At 50.8% G+C, this 21,880-nt stretch overlaps 1 protein-coding gene across 2 annotated transcripts in view; it reads left to right on the top strand.

Annotated features, from left to right (window-relative positions):
- Positions 1-21,880, top strand: part of ERI3 (ERI1 exoribonuclease family member 3) — a 224,006-nt gene that overhangs the window by 74,810 nt on the left and 127,316 nt on the right. For both annotated transcript variants that reach the window (XM_026651961.1, XM_026651960.1), the window contains exon 6: positions 4,637-4,709. In XM_026651961.1, coding sequence (XP_026507746.1) covers positions 4,637-4,709 — 73 coding nt within the window. The remainder of the gene's footprint in view (positions 1-4,636; positions 4,710-21,880) is intronic.

Genomic DNA, 21,880 nt, shown 5'->3' on the forward strand with positions numbered 1-21,880 from the left:
CTGGCTTAACGAAATGGGTTTAAATTCACTCCTTTAGTTAGACTGGTGCAGCTTTCTAGTGTAGGCAAGGCTTTGGCTGTATTTTTATAATCACAGCTTTCGGCCCCCATTTCTCAGTCAGACATAGCACCTTACCTGTCCCAGTATGTGGCTATTCCACCCCCGCTGCACAATCTATGTTAGGAGGGGAGGGGGCACCCAAACCTCCGCCCTTTGCCAGGTTTCTGAAGGGGCGCGTCTTGCATGGGACCATACTGCTGCCCCTTCACCTTTTATACTGAAGAATGTCCACCGGAGATTTGATGTCTCAGCATTCAGCTCTTGATCTTCACCTGAGCAGCCACCTTCTGATCAAGATGGAGCAATGCATCCTGGGAGCTGTAGGCTTAGGCTGCCCCTCCGCTAAAACTCAGAGCCCCATGTTCTGCAAGGAGCCTTGGGGCCATGTTTTGGTCTCCCCTGCTTTAAACCGTGTGGCATTATTGGGAGGCATTTCTAGCCCCCGCTTCTCACACTGTCACCTCACTCTGGGCACCCCCGTCTCCTGCTGCTGCGCCCATGTCGCTTAGATCAGCGTTGCCAATTTCCCTCTGAGCTGAGAACGTTTGGGAGGGGAAGCGGTCAAATGGGGAGTGGATTGCAAGGGCGGAGAAGGTTGGTGAGAAGATACTGATGGCTGCTGCCATCCCGTCCCGTCCTCAGCGTGCAGGGGCTTGGCAAGACTGTAATTAAAGTGTTCGGCATGTGTTACACAACGAGGCCTACGGTGCACGGGTTGTTTTTTTTAAAGGCTGAGACCAGGTCCATAAATAGCAAGATTTAATGTCCCTTTATCTTTCCTGAAGAGAGACTTGTTCTAACTGGCTCAATATCAATACACTACCCTCTGTGAGGAAACTGGCCCAATTTCTTTGTCTTCTGACATCCTGAACCCAGAAGCAGATGGACATGAACCAAGCCCGATTAGTCAGGAGACTCGAGCACTAATTTTTTATACACTAGGACCACCTGAGTGACTGAATTCAATTATGGCTCCCCCCCTGTATTAATGTGGTGGCTCATAGCAGAGACTAAGGAACCTGTTGAAATGAGAAACCCCTATTTCTTGGCTTGACCCTCTGGATAATTAGGGTTAAATTGATATGCTATCGCACTGGTGACACATTTTATCTGCCTCTGTTTGTACAAGAGGATACAATAGTGGAGGAAGGACCAATCTGTGCCCTGCTCTAGCTCCCCAGACCGAGATAAAAGGTGTCACTCGTACGATAACGTCCTCGCCTCACGCGCCTTTATTGTTGCTCAATTTGCTATTTTTTAATCCCATCTTTCTTTCTTTCAATACCCTTGGTCATATTTTAACTCCATGCCATCGCATAATGATGCCCTGCTAAATGTGTGCGGAGATAGGCGACTCCGGCTGACAGCCCTCCCAGATAACCAAATTCCTGCCCATCCATCACTCGCCTGCCCTCCTTAACTTAAGGGAAGTGATAACTAAAGCGTGGCCGTTTATCACCGCCGAGCTGTGCTCTTCTTACTGGCTTGGAGAGCTGGCTTCAGAGGGAGAAATAAAGCCATGTGACCTCGCCTTCCATTTGCATACAGCTCCTCTCTCAGCCCCATTTACTTGGCAGTGTACGAAGGAGCAGGGATCTGGTGGAAAATGGAGCTCTTCTTGTGTGTCCAGGCTGCCTAAAAACGATACAGAGCTGCTCCCACTGGCCAAAGCAAATCTGCGAGCTTGGCTGACTGAGGGCAGTGTGCTCCGCATGTCCTTTCCGTGCATTTAAAATAGCTCTGTCCTGTAACCCTCACAAACCCGGTACAGACCCCTCTGCCCCAGCCAGACCGGCGTTTTCAGAGCCGTTGTGGTTTAACTGCAGGCACCTTTGCTGCTGAAAGGACAGCTTCTGCGTACACACGTGTCTGCGCTAGCATCGGGCTGGAAGATCCTGCAGTGGGTTTGCGCTCTGCACTGCGTATAGGTTGGGAAGGGAAAGCTGAAGGCTGGGGTGGGCGCTTCAGGCAGCCAGCATACTGCAAAAGTGTTCAGTGGCTTCACTGGATCAGTCTGTGTATGTGTGTGAAGTGGGGCAGTAACTGGGGGGCCAGTTGACAAACCAGAAGGATCCAGAGCAGTGCACGCGGATGCATGTCTGCAAACTCCCTGGTTCACAGGGCGGGCTGGGAGAGGGAGGCTGCGTCCTGCTTGCTCAGTTCAAGCGGGGAAGGTGAGCTGCGCAGTCTGCCCTGTTCAGCGAACCTGGGTCCATGTGCCAGTGGAGGGCACGGAGCTCACTGGGAGAGAACCTGCTCTACTCTTCTGAGAGCCAGAATGAGGCCCTGACCCATCCTTCGCTGCTGTAACTGTAGAGTGCGGGCTCTGCCCAGTGGGTAGAGAGCAGACCCGCGGTGTAACAATTACAGTCCCTAATGCTCACACAGCTGGGCTCTCTGCCTCCCTCTCGTGGCTGGACCACTGCTGCTTGTGAGCCAGCAGGCCGGGCCTGGTAGCTCGGGCAGTCGAGGCTCATGCTTTTGGATCCAGAGGTCCTGGGCCCGACCCCATTGCCGATGTGTCGCCGTGCTTCACAAAGATGAGTCGGTGTCCCTGGTGCCGATTTACGGTTGGGCGAGCTGGAGCACGGAGAGGAGAAGAGACTGTCCCCAGGCCCGGTGGCCAGATCTCCTGGGAAAGTCAGTGAAGTCTTTCCATGTACTTTAACTGGGGATGGATTGGATCCTCTGTGAGTTAATACCTCTTGGGCTAGAAGAAGGAACCTGCTTGTTTATTACTGTAAAGCTCCTGTGGGGTTACATAGCAGCAGTCAGAAAGATTGGCAGGTGTAGCCGCTAGACGGGTCCTTTGTTTGAGAGGGCTCCGTTTCTTTCTGAACTTGCCTTTGGTTTGGGAACAAGTGGAAAACAGCTTCCTTCATGAAACGGCTTCTCTGGAACTTGGGCTGCCGTTGGCCCTGTCTGATTGGCCCTCCATGATGTCATGCCCAGGTCTGCAAAGCCTAGTAAAATGCCTGGCTCAGGCTGTTTTTAATGTGTGAATTCTATTACGTACTAGCAGTAAGTGACCCCGGGGGTATATTTCAGGGCAGCTGGCTCTAGCATCATACAAGCCATGCCCAGAGAGGAAGGGACTGCGTGTCTTATTGCTTAATCAGTAACTCACCTTTAGAGTAGCCCTTGTGCTGCCCCTCCTATTGACAAGCTCACTGCTGCTGACGGGGTTTCATTTGGTCTCTGTCTGGAGTAACTTTGGGTTCAGAAAAGTGCTGTGTGCCCCCCACTCTGCACTTCTCTGGGTTGGGGCTGCGAGAGCGTATTCTGTTCTTGGCCATCGCTGGTGCTGGTGTGGGCAGGAGCCTGCCTGACCTTGAATGGGTGCAAAGAAGGCACTGTTGGTTGGTGTCCTCCCCAGATGTCTTCCAGCTTCCCTTGTTCAGCTTCCCATGGATTTGCTGGCAGCACCCAGAAGCAAGGGTTTTCCCTGCAGCCGGCGTGCCGCCCTCCTGGCTCTCTCCTGGCACTGACTTCCGCTAACCGTAATGCGGCTGCAGAATGCCAAGTCTCCTGTTAGCTACACAGGCAGTTACGGGGATTGGGGTAATTACATGCACACGTGGCTCTAATTAGTCTCTTTATTTATTTATCTGGAATGTTTCTGCTCTCCAATAAAAGAGCCTCTGTCCAGCGATGTGGACAGCTTCAACAACAAACGAACAGGCCCACTGATTACCTCACATCAGATCAAACTGAAAATAAATATAACTAACTTCCCTTCGTAATCCGCACGGAAGTCCCACGGCACTGCTCTCCCGCCGGACCCAATGCCTGCCTTCTCACAGGCGAGGGCAGGCCTTGCTGGTGCCCCGAAGGCGAACAACCCCTTTCAATGGCTCCCTCTCTCTTTTACCAGTGGGGCTTCAGCTCCGGGGCCTCTGCTGCGGGTGTGTCAGGGGAGAGGTGGTCTCTTAGGGGCTGGGCTGTTGAGTACCTGTGATCTAGCCATACAACGTCTGGGCCTAAAAATCCTGCTGTGTGGAAATCCATAGCCCCAGGCTGGTCTTGTCCCTGCTGCCCGTAAAACAGTGTGGCAGGGGGCGCCATGTAGGAAGTGTCTGAAAACTGTCGCCCCTGAGGCTTAGCTGGGTCACCTGTGGCTTGGCAGTCACGTTGTCTGTCAAGTCTCTTTGGTATGTAAGCTCGCTGGGGCAGGGAGCTGCCTTTCCTCCGTTACTGGGGAGTACAATTCATGACAGCCCAGATGCTCCAGCCATGTTCTCCCCAGGGGAGGGCTGGGCGTAGTGTTGAAGGTACACACCGCTCCCATGTAAAACGCCCACCCTCCTTGTTACAAACAGCCCGCGTGAGGATAGTTTGGCAGCCTGCACACGTAACCGGCGCATAGCCAGGACCTAAGATTTCAGCTGAGTTCCAGCTCTCAGGAAGCGCTTGCCAAGTGCCGGGGATCCTGCTGAAGTGCAGCACATTTAAGTAGACTCAAGGATCTCGCTTTCTCCTCCTCCTCCTCACCACCAAAAGTGCATAATAAAACTTGGAGTTTGTGTTGTCAGGATGCAGTAATTGAATCGAACCTGCTCTCTCTCCTCTCTTACAGGTTACCAGGACAATGCCAGTACTTAGGGCTGCCGGTTGCTGATTACTTCAAACAGTGGATTAATCTGAAAAAGGTACTTTTATGCAAACCGCCGCGGTCCCCCCATCCCCTCCCGCTCTCCCTTCCTCTTCTGCTCTTCAAGCTGGCGTTTAATAACTACTGCTGTTTTGCATTGAAATGAAGGAGTTATTTTCTCAGAGACACTGGGGCTGAGCGAGTCCTTCTCCAGCTCCGTATTGTATCTCCGCTAATAGAGTCTTACTGTACTTGATGGAATATGTTCTGCAGCTGTGGAGAATCCCATTGTGGCCGGCCTAGCGCTGTCTATCTCTATGCATAATAGCACAGCACTCGGCGGCACCTCTCCAGTGAAGGTTGTGTCAGCTTGTACGGCGCTTGCCCTGTGTTTTCTCTTCCAGGGGTTTATTGCTCCTAAGATCACATTCCCTCCCGGCTGAATCCTGGTTGGCAGTTCCTCAGCACGGGGAGCCTTGAAGTGCATATAGGGAAGCATTTAGTTATACATTTCTTCTTTATGCACATTTTCAAAAAACAATTCCCCCTCTCCACCCCCCAACCCTTCTTCCCCCTCCCCCCGCCAAAATACCACCCTGTGACTAAGAAGGGCCTGCTCCACCGCTAATGCTCTGCACTTCCACACAAGAGACCCAGGTTTGATTCATTCCCTGTTGTGGGCCTTTCAAAGCATCAGCAGCATCTTGCCTTGCTCTAGGTCGTCCCTTCTGGCTGATGGAGGACTGGCCTGGGTGGGTCTGAAGGAAGTCCTGTCCCGGCCTCCCTTGCTGCAAGGAAAGGTGGTGTGATGCCAAAGCTGCCAAGTGGTGCGAATTGGAGGGGGAGAGAAAACTCGGGTGATTGCAGGGGCTGTGAAAGGGGCACGAGGGCCTTGTGCAGATTAAAGCTGTGGTGATAATTCCTTTAAAGGCTTTTGCATCACTGGGGCTTGTTGTGCCATTGAATCGAACGGTGCTGGTGACTAGCCCTGTCCTGATAATTAGGGACTTGGTAAACAGAACTTGCATGAAAACAGCTCTGCGGAATTTTGGGTTTCAGCTTCGGCTTTTTGTTTGTTTTATTGTTTTAAATGACAATGTGAGTGACAGGCCGAGCAGCAGCAAAAGGACAATTTGCATGATCTACTCCATCAAACAGGGGAGAACATGAACTTAACAAGGGATGCTGGCAGCACGTTCCCCGCTGAACTTGTCAAGGGGATCTTGCATTCCCTGCTGTCAGAGCAAATCTTTTGGCTGATTGCTGGGCCTCTGTAAATGAAATCTGAAAGCACATGGGGGCATTCTGCAGTTCAATGACCATTCATGATCGCCATTTGAAGTTCACTAAACTTCTGGTGAATGGATAACAGCTATATAACCAGCAGGTTGATTGATGGCGGGGGGGAATCAAAACACAAAAAAAGCCCAAACCAAACCCCCTGCACTGTGATGTTTGATATTAACCGGCTGAGCCCCAAGCTGTGCTCTGCCTCTTGGCCCTAAGACAGATAAATGATGGCTGTTTGCAGTAGTCCTCGGCTACCTGGTTTAGCAAGTTGGGAGTCTGGGTTCATCATACTCCAGTTAGACATGCGGGCAAGGGGTTTTCATGGCTCTTGTTTCCGCTGATACTTGAAGCCCTCACTGAGCTCTCAGCAAGGCACAGGGCTACAGTGGGAGAGGGAGGGAAAGAATCGCTTCCCGTAGCTGTCTCCCAGCGCTGCACTTGGCATCAAGGGGTCGTGGGCTGGGGCTGGGAGGCTGTTGAACAGTGAGTGCTCACTAGCCGGTCCCATTCGTCCTCAGCCCAGCGGAGAGCGAGCCCAGCTTGAGAGGGCAAAGAGATGCTTCACCTCTCGGGGTGGCTCCTCTCCTACCACTCACAGCTCCCTGTCGTTGAAGCGTGTTCACATCTGGGGAGCATGGGTGGGGGGGGGGTAACTCTGGCCTAGGTAAACATTTTGTCTAGGTGTGGCCTTCTGTAGTACTGCAGAGAGAGTATGGGGTAACCAGGGACCTGGATTTCCTCCCAGCTGCTCAATTCTCCTGCAGTCCCTGACACGGTCCTAGCCCCAAACACACCCAGGAAGGCAGTGCGTCTGTTGGGTAGGGGAATACCCTGGGCATAGGGAGACCCGGCTGTGACCTCAGCGAAGTCCCTTCCCCTCTGGGGTCTCTGTTTCACCTTGTCTGGTTACTGTGTAAGCTCTTCAGGGCAGGGTCTATCTGTGTCCGAGCAGCGCCCAGCACAGGGGCCCTGGTCTCATTTGGGGCTTCCAGTCCTTACTGTAGTAGAGATAAATAATAATGGCCAGGTAGGAGAGCAACCTAATGGGGACCCACCCCCTCCCAGTGGCTCAAACAGCCTGACGTCCCCTCCTCCTGTCCCTCCTGTCATATTCCCAAGTCATCTGCCTGCGCCTATGACCTGATCCCCTGGAGGAAAATCTTGGTCAAGCTGCTGGGATTTATGTGAAATGGCCAGTTTCTAGGGCGTGGCTCACGCAGAGACTCTGGTTTCAAATGTTAAGAAAACAATGTATTTGAGTTTATATGAAGTATGTAACTAGAGCAGTCTTTCCACAGCACGGGAAAACCTCTGCTCTGTCACCTCTAGCATGGGCCTGCATTTGAGTTCATTGGTAATAGGAGAACACTACCCAATTAAAAGGAATCACTGCCACAAACTTAAGTAAGCCCAAAGAATGGGAGCACGTGACTTGAAAAATTACAGGCACGTTTCAATGTCTGTGTGTGTGCATGTGCATAGATATACAGCTTCCAGCCCAAGTAGTTCCACTGGACTTCAGCGCAGCTACTTACGTGCCTAAACTTGGGCATGTGTCTTAGTACCTTGCTGAAATGGGCCACTGGCACCTGCTGATCACCATCCCCGGCCAGCAACCCTGTAATGCAAGTCCCGAAACCTCCCACTTAACAGTGGCACCAGCCTGTGGTTACCATCTAGGCTTGGAAAGGAGTGAAGTTGGTTGATGAAAATGCATGTACCATACTAGCATCATAATTCTACCAAAGGTACCCTTATATACTGCTTCAAAGTAACCGTGAGTTCTGTTGCAGAAGCCCCAACGTGCGTGTTGGGACCAATTTCCCCCAGCACCAAGTATGTTTTTGGGATGGACTTAGTTTATTAGTGGTCTCTGGAAAAGGGTCTTTAAATTGCATTGTGTATTGGGATGAGTTGAGTAAGGACTCAGCTGCTGTGGGTGGATCAAAACACAGTGGCAAAGGAGGGGAGCGTTGTTTTTTGCGTCGCTAATACCCCAAATTGACACACAATCTGTTACTGTTGTTTTATTGGCTTCGCCCAGTGAGCCATGCGTCTTGCTCTGCGGAAAGCCCACGCCGTGTTTGCACGCTGCCTTTTTAATGGAAACGGGGCCGCTGAGGCTGCTCTTCGGTCTCCAGCGTTTTGCTTAGATATTAAAGTCCCGCTGCTGACTCTAAAGCAGTCTGGGAATTCGTTCACACACTCTGACCTTGGGTGCCCTACTGATGGTGTCGCAAATGAGGTCGCGTGTAGCAAGATGAGTTGTCCACCTGCCCATTCTTATCCCTCTGCACCAGCGTATTTGTGATGCTCTCTCTCTGCACTGGTAAGAGACTCAGAGAGACTGGTTTGAATTGAGAGCTTTAGTTTAACTTTATACGTAGCAAGAAATGCTTTGGCACCCATGCAAGAGTTGACGTGTACGTTACAGACCAGCCTGGCAGCGTGTGCTGTCAGAAGAAAGAGCTGAGGTTTGGTTCTGAGGCTCGCTCCTCAGGCCAACAGAAGGGGTGGGCTGGGGCCTGGGGCCGCTGAGGTCCCATGCTTGTTGCTCCGTAGCAAACCCTTGTGTTTGAGGTACCAGCCGCGTTGGGGGACAGCTGTCTCCTTTGGCTCTCCTCCACCAGGGAAGGTTGTTGGATCGCAGGGCCTTGGGACGGGCAGAGCTGTCTTTCGCTGAGGACAAAAGCCAAAGGAAAAATTGCTCCATGCAGCTGAACGCGTTGACAGAAGTTTGACTCCCCCTTCCCCCCCTGCTTGCTAATGTGTCCCCTCCACCAAGCCTAATCGCTGCTTGCTGACATTTGTAATGTCACTGAGCGATCTTGTATCTTTAGTGAACTGTCAATGCAGAGAGGACTCGGGGCAGGGAGTTTATCGCGCCCTTTGCTGTGATTAGATAAGTATTCAGGGAGGGCTGCCAAGGAGAGGGTTTTATTAGAATGCATCTGTATATCAGATAGCCCCTAAGCCCCCTCGCCAGAGAGAGCCACTGAGCATCGCTGTACCGTCTACCTGCTTCCATTAGGCTTCTGTCTGAAGCTTTCCTTCATCAGCAGAGGTTCTGTGGGTCAGGGTTAAGCTGCAGTGACGGAGCTGCGTACTCCCAGACGGGAGCTCCGGACTGCAATAGCGGAGGGTGCTTGCAGATCAGGGTTGAGGGGTATTGGGGTGGCTGTGGGTGGCTGGGGCCCAGGACTGCAATAGCGGAGGGTGCTTGCAGATCAGGGTTGAGGGGTATTGGGGTAGCTGTGGGTGCCTGGGGCCCAGGACTGGAATAGGAAGAGGGGCTGCGGGTCAGGGCTGAAGTACACTGGCCGAGCTGGGCGTAGCAAAGCTTTGCCAAGCCTCTTTCACCTCAGCGCCAAATTCTACCCAGAATAAATACGACAAAGTTTATTGACCATGGTCTGCAGTGTGTCTTTTGTGCTTACATAGTGCTTTCCATCTTCAGATCTCCAAATCCCTTTGGGAAGGCTGTGGATGTATCATGTTACAGCTGGGGGAAACTGAGGCTGAGAGGTGATGTGACTTGCCCAGGGTCACACAGTGAGTCAATAGTGAGGCAGAGATGGAACCCAGGCCAGCTGGCTCCCAGCCCTCTGCTCGCTCCACTAGACCAGTGGTGCTCAAGATTATTTGATGGCACCCCCTTCTTTGTGTCTGTAGTAGTTCACACACACGCACCCACTCCACACTAGTATATACGTCGATATACGCGGTGGGGTGCTTCACTTGAATCCGTTTTCACTTCTTTGTTTTTCACTTGAGTTGGGTTTTTTCTGTTGCACAAATGACCCAATGGTCCATTGGCATAAGAGCAAAAGCAAAACTGCGATTGTGGCATGCTCACACACCGCGTCGTGGCAAACGTACAGCTGGCAACGACTTTGTATAATGCTCTGCTAGCGTACCAGAAATCCGCCAAAACGCTCGGCGCCATCTAGAGTCAAACGCACAGCGCTATCTGACGACTTGAGGTGTCTGGAGCAGTGGTTCTCAAACTTTCCAGGCTACTGCATCCCTTTTAGGAGGCTGATTTGTCTTGTGTACCTCCAAGTTTCAGCTCACTTAAAAACCACTTGCTTACAAAATCAGACATAAAAATACAAACGTGTCACAGCACACTGTTACTGACAAATTGCTGACCTTCTGATCCGAGCCTTAGCCCTGGTCTATACTGGGCGGGGATTGATCTAAGTTACGCAACTTCAGCTACGTGAATAATGTAGCTGAAGTCGACGTACTTAGATCGACTTACCGTGGTGTCTTCACCACGGGGAGTCGACTGCTGCCGCTCCCCCGTCGACTCCGCCTGTGCCCCTCGTGGCGGCGGAGTACAGGAGTCGACGGGAGAGCACTCGGGGGGTCAATTTATCGCATCTAGAGTAGAGGCAATAAATCCATCCCCGCTGGATCGACCGCTGCCCGCCGATCCGGCGGGTAGTGAAGACATACCCTTGGTCATTGTATGCAATTTTAGTTTGTATTGACTTTGATAGTGCTTCTCACGTAGCCTGTTGTAAAACTAGGCAAATCTCGAGATGATGTACCCCCTGGAAGCCCTTGGTGTACCCCGGTTGAGAACCACTGGTCTGGAGGAATCAGCTTTGCTAGTTATTCATTGCTGTGGGTAAAATGTGTGCAGTAAGTTATTTCCCCTAAGGCGTCTTATGCACCCCCCCCAATACATTCCGCGCCCCCCAGTTTGAGAACCTCTGCACTAGACCACAGCTGCCCCACCCAGCAAGCTAGAATCAGATTATTTCCAAGAGTATCATCAGTTAGCTTAGACTGTAATAAAAATCATTCTGTGTATAGTATTTATTGTAACACGAGGGAAGGCGTTTGCTTAGGCTCGTCCCCTGCTCCTTTCTCAGGCTTTGCGGTTTCTCATGACAACTCCGGTTTAGGTTCGTGATCTGCTAGGCCAGGTCAGGCGTCCTGTCCATGGTAAACCTCCATGTTAAGGATTTAGAGCCAGGGTCATGCTAGGCTGCAATTCAGTGTCTCTTGAGATGTAAGGGTAACAAAGGACCTTGTCTGGAAATGGAAAGACAGCATCAATAAAGGGCAGCCAACAGCCCGACACGGCAGTGAGTTAATGCTGCCCGAAGGGGTAAAAGCTTGTACAAATACATCAGAGGGTGTAGGCCAAGAGAGAAAGGAGACCCAGCTATTTATGGGGAGGCATGACGTTAATGAGGAGTCTGAAATGTGTGATCACTCAGGTACTCTTTAAAAACTGAGCAAGAAGAACAGTAGAGAAAGAGGCGTGGACAATTCAGAAGGTAATGGAAGGCCATAGCAACATAACTGTGGTTTGAGAACAGGTAGGACAGTACTTGGCCCTGCTGGGTCTGAGAGTCCACAGTTAAGGTTGCAGAAGCTATTCCTCTGTGTACACTGACGGATGCTGTCTTCTCGTCGCTCTTGTAAAGCGCAAAGACTGTCGGGAAGCGTTTTCTCTTGTGTGGCTAGTGAGTTTCTTTGGACTGTTTTTATTTTCACTTCCAAAAATCTTCCTTGTCATGGGGCTAAACCTCCCTGCAGACAAACTGTTGAGCTTGTTTTGTGAAGAAATGTGAACGTTCCCAGGTGGTGATGAGATGCCCCTCGGCACTGTGGTAGCAGGTGCTTTAGAAATATGCCTGGGGAGAGATCCTGGCCTTATGGAAGCCAATGGGAATTTGACCTTTTGCCTTCGGTGGGGGCAGGATTTTTAACCCCCTTCACTTTTGAACCCCTTCCTCTGGAGATGCGTCTCAGCTTGTTCTAATGATCATCTCCTACAAGGGTTGTGACGTGTTCCATTGTAGTAGCTGCCAATCTGAGTAGCTGCAGCCTCCTGCTTTGCTGGAGATGTTTGTGAAGGGAGCTGATTCCCTCTCTGGGACCCCCTCGCCCCACTCCTGTGAGGGCGAAACAAAGAGCCGGTGTCTGGGAGGGGATAACAGTCTGAGGCCTAGCACGGTAGAAACAGAAAATTCCCCTGTCAGATTCCATCAACCTGAACTTCCGTCAGGACGCCCCCTGGCCCCACTGCCCCCCAAGATAGGTTCCTTCTTGCACAGGGTGCAGGGTACGTGGTGATGTAGTATTTTCCAAGTACCATGTGCCATGGCCCATAATTATGTCAGTGCCGAGATAATTCAGTGACAGACGCTATAGAAAAACCTAGGATAATGTGCAGTAATTTCTTTGCTGGAGAATTTTTATATCCATATGTATATCCACAGATCCAGGTGAGATGCTATGACCTTTCGGAGGACCATCCCTGGGGTGCCTCACAATGCCTTGCTGCTGTAGCTCCCACCTGGGCCACTCACAAACAGCCTTCTAGCATGCAACTCTCAGCCTCAGTGTCTGTGTGTAACTGCAGCCTGCCAGCCACTCCAGTCACACTCTGCCTTCCCCCAGCCTCAGTTACCACATGCAGGGTGACCCCAATGCACTCCCACTCCCGCATTTCCTTCCCCCCTCCCAAAATATGTATTCTGTACTGCCCTGCCCAGCCCTCTCCTGGACAGTTCAGATAACACAGGTCCGTTTACCCTGTAAGGGGACAATAGACAACAACTTGCTACCTTAAATGGAGTTACCCACACAGTTCACAACACTGGATTAATTTTGATTAAAGAACAAAAAAAAGTTTATTTAACTGCAAAGAAAGAGGTTTGACGTGAGTACAAGTATTAAGGAATTAAAGTCAGAAATGGGTACAAGAAAAATAAAGATTAAATGCTTCCTAGCACTATAACTTTACAAACTAGGCTTGGTTCAAGATAAAAGTCTTACCACATGTGTTACTGGCCAGTCTTCAGGGCAGGTCCCTCCCAAAGTTAAAAAGCTGGATTCATTTGTCATCTTAGATGCAAAAGAGAGAGGGGGGCAGGGAGCGAGAACTTGGGGTGGTTTTGCCCCTCTCTTGTATAGTTTGGTCCCTCTTTGAAATGCATTTCCTTGAGCGTGACCCCCTAGATCAGTGATTTCCAACCTATTTACCATTGTGGGCTGCACATGTGGCCCACAGCGTGTTATGTGGGCTGCATCCAATACTACCTCTATGGCCCTGAGGATGTCGCATGGGCTGCAGCTGTGTGCTGATTGGGCCACAGTTTGAGAACCGCTGCCCTAGATAAAGTTCTTTCTAGCTCAGCGCCAGGAGACATGGAGCCTTGTAAGGGGGAAATTTGCTCAGTGGTTTGGTAAGATGCAGATCTGTTTGTCCCTACCCCCCTTTCCTTGCCAAGGAATGGCCACTTGATAGGTGATGGCCCATCAGCTTTGATGGCACCTGGCCAGTGACAATGTGTCCTTTGTCTTTGAGAAGTAGGTTTACCTGTTTCCCAGACTTGTCTGTTAAACACACTTCAATCATGATTCCAGCTTCCGTTCATACCTTTACTTACATTGTTGCTACGTGCATTTCACCAGGAGATTACTGACCCGCAAGATGCCTCACAAGGCATATTCTGTACAAAGATTATAACGATCGTGTGCGGGATGTGAACACGGGGGTGCTTTCGCTCACAGGCGCAGCCCAGGATTTTGAAGGAATTAGCTAATGATGTTACCAAACCATTGAGAGTTGTCATTTTTAAAGTCATGGGGAGCTAGGGAGTTATCAGAGGAAAAAAGCAAATATGGTCTCAATCTTCCAGCAGTGTGTGCTGTGCTATAGGGTGGCGCGGGAGGCCAGCGGGGGTGCTGTGCTGTAGGGTGGCGCAGGAGGCCAGCAGGGGGCGCTGTGCTATAGGGTGGCGCGGGAGGTCAGCAGGGGGCGCTGGGCTGTACGGTGGTGCAGGAGGCCAGCAGGGGGCGCTGGGCTGTAGGATGGCGCAGGGGACTCTGTGCTGTAGGGTAGCACAGGAGGCTAGCAGGGGGCGCTGGGCTGTCGGAGGAATCACCTTTCCCACAAGGCATTAAATCAACAGCCAGCACCTGGGACCCTTTCCGGTGAAAGGAAAGTGACCCTGGCATCTGTAAACTGAACTTCAGTCTCTAGTAAAAAAAACAAAAACCCCACCCCCAATCCAATCCTAGGAGAGAGAATCTGTTCTGTATAGCGATGGGCATGTTAGAAATGCATAGATTAGATCAGATATACAGGATGAATGAAGCTTTGTTGCTTGGATCATCTGAAAACTGACCTGGACAAAGCTCTGGAGAACATACTGCATGGCGTGATCTTGCACTGGCTTGAAGGCAGGTCTGCATGACTGAACGAACCTCTTCCAGGTCCAGTTGTTGTTGGTCTTTTGTGTGAAATATGAGTTTGGAAGCTTAAGATGGGTGCGTTTTTGTTAATTTATCTAGTTAAATTTTATTTTGATTGATGAAAGTATTAAGATTTGTCCAACTGATTGTCCTCCTCTCCTTTAGATTAACAATTCTTTCTTCTTGCGGGGGGTTGGAGGATGTCAGTTAGTGTTGAAGGCAAATCAACTGCTTGTGGGGAGGGAAACTGAAAAGGGGGCGGTGTGTGTCTGTCTGAGAAATGGTCCCTTTAAGTCTGTTCTGTGCCTGGGTGCCTGAAAGTTGCTTTCAGGACATTTAATCCCAGGAGAACCTGTCCAAATTGTTAACTGTTATTTCACGGGTTTATGCGTAGCTCGTGATTGGATATTGTGACATTTATAAAATGCATGGCAAGCCTAGAAACGATCAAAAGAAAAGCAAGGTACAGCACGTGCAAAGCAAACCTCTAATCCCGCAACAGGGGCTAGATCCCGCAAAGCACTTACGCATGTGAGTAGAGACTACTGCTTAATGTTCAGTACCTGCTGATGTGCTTTGCTGAATCACAGCTCGAGTGCTCAGCACCTGCCAGGATTGATCCCTAGCGGAGCACTGCCAGATGCTCTCTTTCCATGCCTGCGGTATGCGCGCTCTGTCCACCTCCTGGAACTTTCAAGCCCTGGCTGCAAGTAGCTTGGCGTTGGTGGGTCTGTCTCAGCCCCTCCGTGTTGTTTCAACGCACCTCTTGCTGTATTGGTTCCTTATAACTACAGTCCTCTTGGAGGCTTTTGATTTCCAAGAGTGCCAAAGCTCTGCACACATGACCAGCTTGGGTAGCATGTGACACACTGCATGGGGAATGTCACAAAGGCTAATCGCTGCCAGGGCATAGGTGTGTGGCTCTGATCCACATGGCAGGTAAGGCCTCTTGCCTTCCGGTGACTGAACACAGCCAGCCTTGTACCACTTCTCCTTTAAATCTGTCGTACAGCTGTCTGAACTCTGAAATTTCTTTCACTCTCTCCCTCGCCTTGTTAACATGTGTTGCCTTTGGGGTAATCAGGGAAAAAATATTATGTCCTTTTACAATTACCGGGTTTTGGAATATTAAAATGTCTCTCTGCATCGGCAGTGTTATTTTGATTGGTATTCTAACCTTTGACTAGCCCATAAAGCGAGCCGCTCTTCAAGCCAATATTGCAGGACTGAAATTTAATTCCGAAATGATTCCAGATAATAGGGAGACAGATAATATATGCATGAAGGATATTATGTTTGGACTAAATGCAGCAGGGCCAGGGCTTGGGAGTTGAATAATAGCCCAGAGTGAGTTATAATCTGTGGGACAGAAATACCTTACTGTCAGGGCCAGGAGACGAACTCTTAAATCAAAGGGAAGGAGAACAGCAGAGAGCCAGAGGATAGTCAGCTGAGATGGAAAGGGCATGCAGGAGAGGCCTTAAAGCAACAGCCCTCTCTGTCCCACCGCAGAGGGACAGTCACTCGGATTGCTGTGTAACTGGCGGAGCTGGGTACAATTACGCCGAAAGTGGGAGGTGGGTGGACTTCTGGCGTGGACAAGTCCCTCCCTTCACCCACAGAATGTTTCCACAGACTTTGTGCCTCAGTCTCCTAGAGGCTCTGAGCAAACGGCCTTCGGGGAAACACCTCCCTGTGTTTGAGTTTGGAATCTGCGTTTTGGCCAGGCACGTGCTGTTGTTTTTTGTTAGGGCTCCAGCCTGAGTACCTGACCTTCAGGCCTCCTGTTGTCCTCTCTGGGTGTCTGGATCAGCCCATGGGAAGGACTGTCTCCTGTCGGCCGCTGATGCGCTGGCTCATCACAGGGCTGATCCACCCAGTGCCTGAGGTGAGGTGGAACCGTTCCTGCTCCAGAAGCTTTGTGAAGCAACGTTATGTGCTTACTGCTGCGTAGTTTAGCATGTCCATTCTCCGTCCCTTTGCGGTAGGGGTTTGTGCAGTGCTTTGGGAGTGTTTTCAAAGCTGTGGTAACACAATCACAGGAACCTTTTTCACTAAACAGTAGCTCCCCTTAAGAGAATGACGAGGACGCTGTGCTTACAGGGGATCTTTAACTCTCTGTAGCCTCTGTCTAATGTCCTGTCTGAAGGGGAAGGGCACTTCTGGCAACAGCACTATTACCTTATTGCCACACCGGGCTGTCTCCAGTGGGTGGGAGCCTGTGCCTGGGAACGGAACTGATGACCTGCCACCCCAGAGGCGAGAGCATGGTCATTGGAGCGACGCTTCCTGTGCATCAGAAAAGTGCAGGTTTAACAGAGGGTGAGAGAACAGATGAGCCCGTGAGCGTAGATCCCAGAATGCCTCTCCCTGCACTGCCGCGTAGGACACACGTTCACACTTCCCGACCCTTTTGCTCTTTGCAAGGAGATCATTCCAATGGCTGAGTGTGTGCAGCCCCTAGATAAACTTCATTCTGTTGTCAGTCCTGGAAAAAACAGACCTGCAAAGCTATCGTGTTCTTGGCAGGGAGAGACATAAATACTTGTCTTGGAGAAAACCTATCTGAGAGCAAACCACGTGGCCGCCCCATTACAGCCAGAGCTGTGGTAGAGCTCGGGATATGGTTCTAAGCATCACACCAAGGGAGTGTTACCTCGGGACATAACCTGGAGTAATGGCTAAAACTAAGATATGGGAAATGTTGACTGGACTGTCAAGGGAAGCGTGCTTGGCACTGCGGTGGCTTAGGCTGTGGCATTGTCTCTCAAGGGAAGTGATTGTCACCCCATCACTTGGGACGCTTTAAAGCTAGGCTGGGCAGTGCATTGGGAAACAGAATGAAGGGAGCAGCCCTGCTTTGGCCTGGAGATTGAGTGGATGATCTGATAGTTCTTTGCCATCCCTGGCAGCTGTGATGATACAAATCGCACCTGTATACACGAAGGGTTTGGCTTAGACTGACAGGAGCCTGGTTTGTTGGTTAGGGTGCTCACACTAGCTTAAAACTCCTCTTCCCGCAGTCTAAGAGCCTGACCCTGCAAACACTTGCCCAGGTGAGATGGGGTCACGCTGGGTTTGAGGCCTGGTCCAAGGGTGGTGGATTTTACACACCATGCGGGTTGCTGGAAGTGCACGTTTCATGGCATGCAGGTTAAGGACAGTCTCTGCTTTAGCCCTGAAACTCCTGCTTTTGCGGGGCTCCAATCAGAACTGTGCTGTGGTGTGGGGCATAGATTTGTGTGTGTTTGCTGGCCTGGGATTTTTGTTGAATCTTAACGAACAAGAAAAATTGCACATCTCAGCGCCCCACACCTGCCTGCCTGAACCTCCCGGAGAGTGGGCACGAGACAGGAGCGATCCAAGAGGGTTGTACTGGATGAAATTCTCTGGCTCGTGTTATCCAGGAGGTCAGACTAGATGATCAGCCTTCAACTCTATGAATCTCTTAGAGAGGCTTCCGGTCAAACAAACGCTTGGCAAGCAAATAGCAAAACACTATTTGAGGAGCAGTTATCAGGCACGTGGCGTTTCCGTTCTGCCCAGTTTACATGTGGTTGCCATTTTGATTCTATGACTGTAAGGACAAAGTTCCATCTTTGAGCTCTGTCCGTGCAAAAAGGAACACTTTAACCCTGTTAAACACAACCCTTTCGCTGGCTGTTTACTCCTGTCTACTCTGGGAGAAGGTGTATTTTTTAACATGTAACATCCTAGTGTAGACAAGGCAAATTGTAGTCCTTACGTGTTTGCTGGCACTAGCCTCCCTCGAGTGTTTATCTTGACCTGCTAACCCTGTGTAGAATTATAGCTTGCCGTGTCTACACTAGGGTGTAAAAACCCACCTTTTCTCCAGCTGAAGACAAGCCCTTAGTTGGGGTAAGGGTAGGAAAACCCCGGTAACAGCGATTCATGCTGCAGTGTAGTCTCTTCTAGCCCTTCTAGGAATAACCTGATTCTGTGCTATGAAAATAGCTGAGCCGATACCAAATTTCAATTCTGAAAAATCCAGACCTGAGTCTCCAAACAGTTCCTCCGGATCTCAGCTCTGGCCCGTCAAGTCTCCTGCTGCTGAGAATGCTGGCACCACAATTCAGCTCCCTGGGAGATGAGGGTTTGAATGGAATCGCTGACAGATTTACATTGTGTCAGCACTACGCAGACTATATCGCCATAGCTAGGTTGGCATAACCCAGCACTGTCAATGCAGCCTGCCCCAACGGAGCCAAGTTGGCCATCGCTATTGCAGGTCTGTTTGTTCCAGCGGCAGAGAGAGGATGGGGTTCACTGACCTTCAAACTCTGATTTCTTAGAGTTCCCAGCCTGATCCCTCATTCTGTCTTTTGTAAGGTGGCCGTTCTCGCAAAGGGCCTCTCGTAACTGGTAACTGATTGGTATTGGGAAAGAGATTTTGTTGTGTGTATGTTCTTTGTTGTGTTTCTAATGCGAAGTGCTCCAGATCATGATGTTTATATCAGGTAACAGTCCATGTCAGGTGGTGGTATTATTTATCATTCATCTTATGGCAGCGTGTAGCGAACGTAACCAGGATCAGGGCCTCATTGTACTGTGTGCTACACAGACGCCAAGCAAGAGATGGTCCCTGCTTTGAAGATCTTACTGTTTAAATAGACATGGCAGAAAAGTGGTCGGAGGGGAAACCGAGGCATAGAGAGGGGTGAAGTGACTTGCCCCAGGTCACACAGTGGGTCGGTGGCAGAGCCCTGAATAGAACTTGGTCTCCTGATTCCCAGTGCAGTGCTCGATCCACTAGGTAGGAACGTAGGCAGCAGATAGCTGTATGCACTTGTCAGTTTTATACTCAAAATGCCCTTGGTATTTCAAATGTAAAACGCAGAGGGGCTAGAACATGGGTTATTGTGCCCATTTCCTATACACATATGTTGCCATAGTTGGCGGACGAAAGGCAGAGAAGCAGGTATGCAGATCCATGTGTAGTGCTTTCCACCTAAGAGCCTTAGTGCTTAACTGCACCTAGCTGTGTGTACACTGCACTCCTCACATCTATCTTCTGTGCCTAAGAACCGCCTGGTTCCCATCTGGCTCCATTTGACGGGCTGTGTTGCTGCTCAGGTTAATTGCATAGCGCAGACCTCTGCACGCTGAATCTGGCTATTGCTGTCTGCACTGCAATCGTTCTGGTGAAGGGAAGAGTCAGAATATTCATCAGGTTTTGTCCATTCATCACGTTTTTGTAATAGCTCTTTGTGTATGTGGCAGAGTGGAGCATGTCCCTGGGATGAATCAAAATCCAAACAGCCTGTGCCAGGAAATCTTCCTGAGGTGGCAGGAAGAACATACCAACTGGTTAGGGCCCGATTCTGCTCCAGCTCACACTGGGTTCAATCAGGAGTAACATTGGGGAACTCTGGCAAATTGGTGTAAGTGAGTTCAGAATTAGGCCTTTAGCTTGATGATGAGAGCGAACTGTGCAGCCCTCTGATGGTCTAACGCAGGGGTAGGCAACCTATGGCACGGGTGCCGAAGGCGGCACGCGAGCTGATTTTCAGTGGCACTCACACTGCCCGGGTCCTGGCCACCAGTCTGGGGGGGCTCTGCATTTTAATTTAATTTTAAATGAAGCTTTTTAAACATTTTAAAAGCCTTATTTACTTTACATACAATAATGTTATATATTCTAGACTTATAGAAAGAGACCTTCTAAAAACGTTAAAATGTATGACTGGCACGCGAAACCTTAAATTAGAGTGACTAAATGAAGACTCGGCCCAGCACTTCTGAAAGGTTGCCGACCCCTGGTCTAACGTGTGCACAGCCGTTGGGTGCCCTGGCTGTGAGCATAGTTGTCAGACCCTGCGCTCTGTGCGCATTACGGTGTCCTACGGAACCAGCGGGAGCAACCCTAGTTCTGAACACCCTGCTGGAACCGGATGTGGGAGTTCTCGCAAACACGGCCGTAGTCCAGCAGCACGAAGCCGTACGTTTCTCTGGGCCTTGTAAGTCTGGTAAACCACGGAACAGCTATTCAATTGTCACTCCAAAACCAGGAGCCAATAAACCCCACTGAACTGTGTGTCCCAGGAAATGCGTGTGTCTGCTGCCTCCCCAGCTGGGCTGAGTCCCCAAGCTGTTTGCCTCTAAAACCTGCCTTCAGACCAGCACATGCCCCTGTCCACACTTCCAGCGGTCCCCGGTGTCCTCTGCCCCGACCTGGGTTATGGGGAAGCTCTTGTTTTCCTGGCTGCTGGTTTTCTGGGTTTTCCGGTGTGCTGCAATCTGCTGCGAGGCTGCAGCGCTGTCTGCATCCTCCTGTTGAAAGAGGCAAGCTTGACCCCACACCTGACACAGCCTCCCCCGCAGTCAATACTAGAGCAAGGCTAGAGGAGAAGGGATTAAAAGCAGGGCATGTTTTACAATAATCCTGCAACGTGTGTTGCATTCTAGGCCAGGCGGCAGGAGGCAATGGCAAAATGCATGAAAGCTGGCCTTTTCCTGAATCCCCTGGGCCCCGAGAAGGGGGGAGGGCACCCCCCTAGCTCAGCAGCGCCATGGGGGGCTCTATGCAAGGACCAGAATTGCTTCCCAGTTGCAGCTGACTTGATTCTGTTAGAAGAGCTGTGACAGTCCCGGGAAGGCAGAAAGCTGTGTGACCGGCTCACTGCACTGGGGCCTGTTTTACCTTCAGGGACGTGAAGGGGATGGCATGTCAGTCAGGTGCACGTTTGGAGGAGGGGGGAAGGAGGTTTAGCAAGAGACCTGGAAATGAGCACCACTTCCCCTCCCTCTGGGGGAAAATGATGCTTTAAGAGCAGTTCTCTGAAATGCGACCATGCAAATGGCCCCTTCTTCTGTAGCAGCTTCCCTTTATCCCAGGGGTGTCCGAGTCAGGTCTGCTAGCTTCAGGGGTTAAAGTGTTACAGGTGCATAGTCCTGCAGCACCAGCACGGCTCTGCGAGAGGGAGCTGGAGCCTGCTGGCTCCCAGATGGGCCCCGGAATTGCTCTGGGTCAGTGAGTTACACTGGGCCTCCCTGTGCACAGCTATCTCGTGTGAGACTCAGGCACATGGCAGCCCCACCTGGGATGTCACCCATTCACTGGGACTTCGGGGTGGGCCTGTAGCTGCTGCTCCTGGCTGAGCAGGGCCACTGCAACGCTTGCTGTGCTGGCAGCCAGGCAGCCTCTCTCTTGCTGCACGGGGCTGGAGAGCAGCAGGGAAGGAGCAGCAACAGCATCAGGGGAAAGGACAGGAGAGAGGGGGCCAGTCCTGGCCCCAGGCAGCCGCCAGCGTCCACCTGCTACTTGGGGTGGGCGTGTTGACCATAAAGTTTATGGTTACGTGCAGATTCGGTTTGGTAAGCCAGTCAAGTGACTGGTCGGTCAAATAACGTCACCTGGGCACCTCTTATTTCACCATGGTCAAATATGCCAGCAAGCCAGCCCGGAGGCAGGTGGTGGCGGCCCAACGGTTTGTTTGCATCGTGGCTGTTAGCAAGCCTGCTTAGAGATCCTGCTTGCTCACTGAGCATGTGCTAATGCCACCTGTTGGGGAGAAGGTGAGCTACCTGAAAGCTGAGCATCTTGATTGGCTGGACTCTGAACAAACAATATATGGAGGTACATGTTTGTGTACTAGGCCAGACGTGTACATGACAGACTACAAAGCACATTAATCAAGTTAAAGGGCAGAGTCCTGCCCCAAGGAGTTTACAATCTAAACTGACTAGACCAGAGTT

Source organism: Terrapene carolina, unplaced genomic scaffold (assembly GCF_002925995.2).
Source record: "Terrapene carolina triunguis isolate 2854851 unplaced genomic scaffold, T_m_triunguis-2.0 Scaffold110, whole genome shotgun sequence".
NCBI lineage: Eukaryota > Metazoa > Chordata > Testudines > Emydidae > Terrapene > Terrapene triunguis.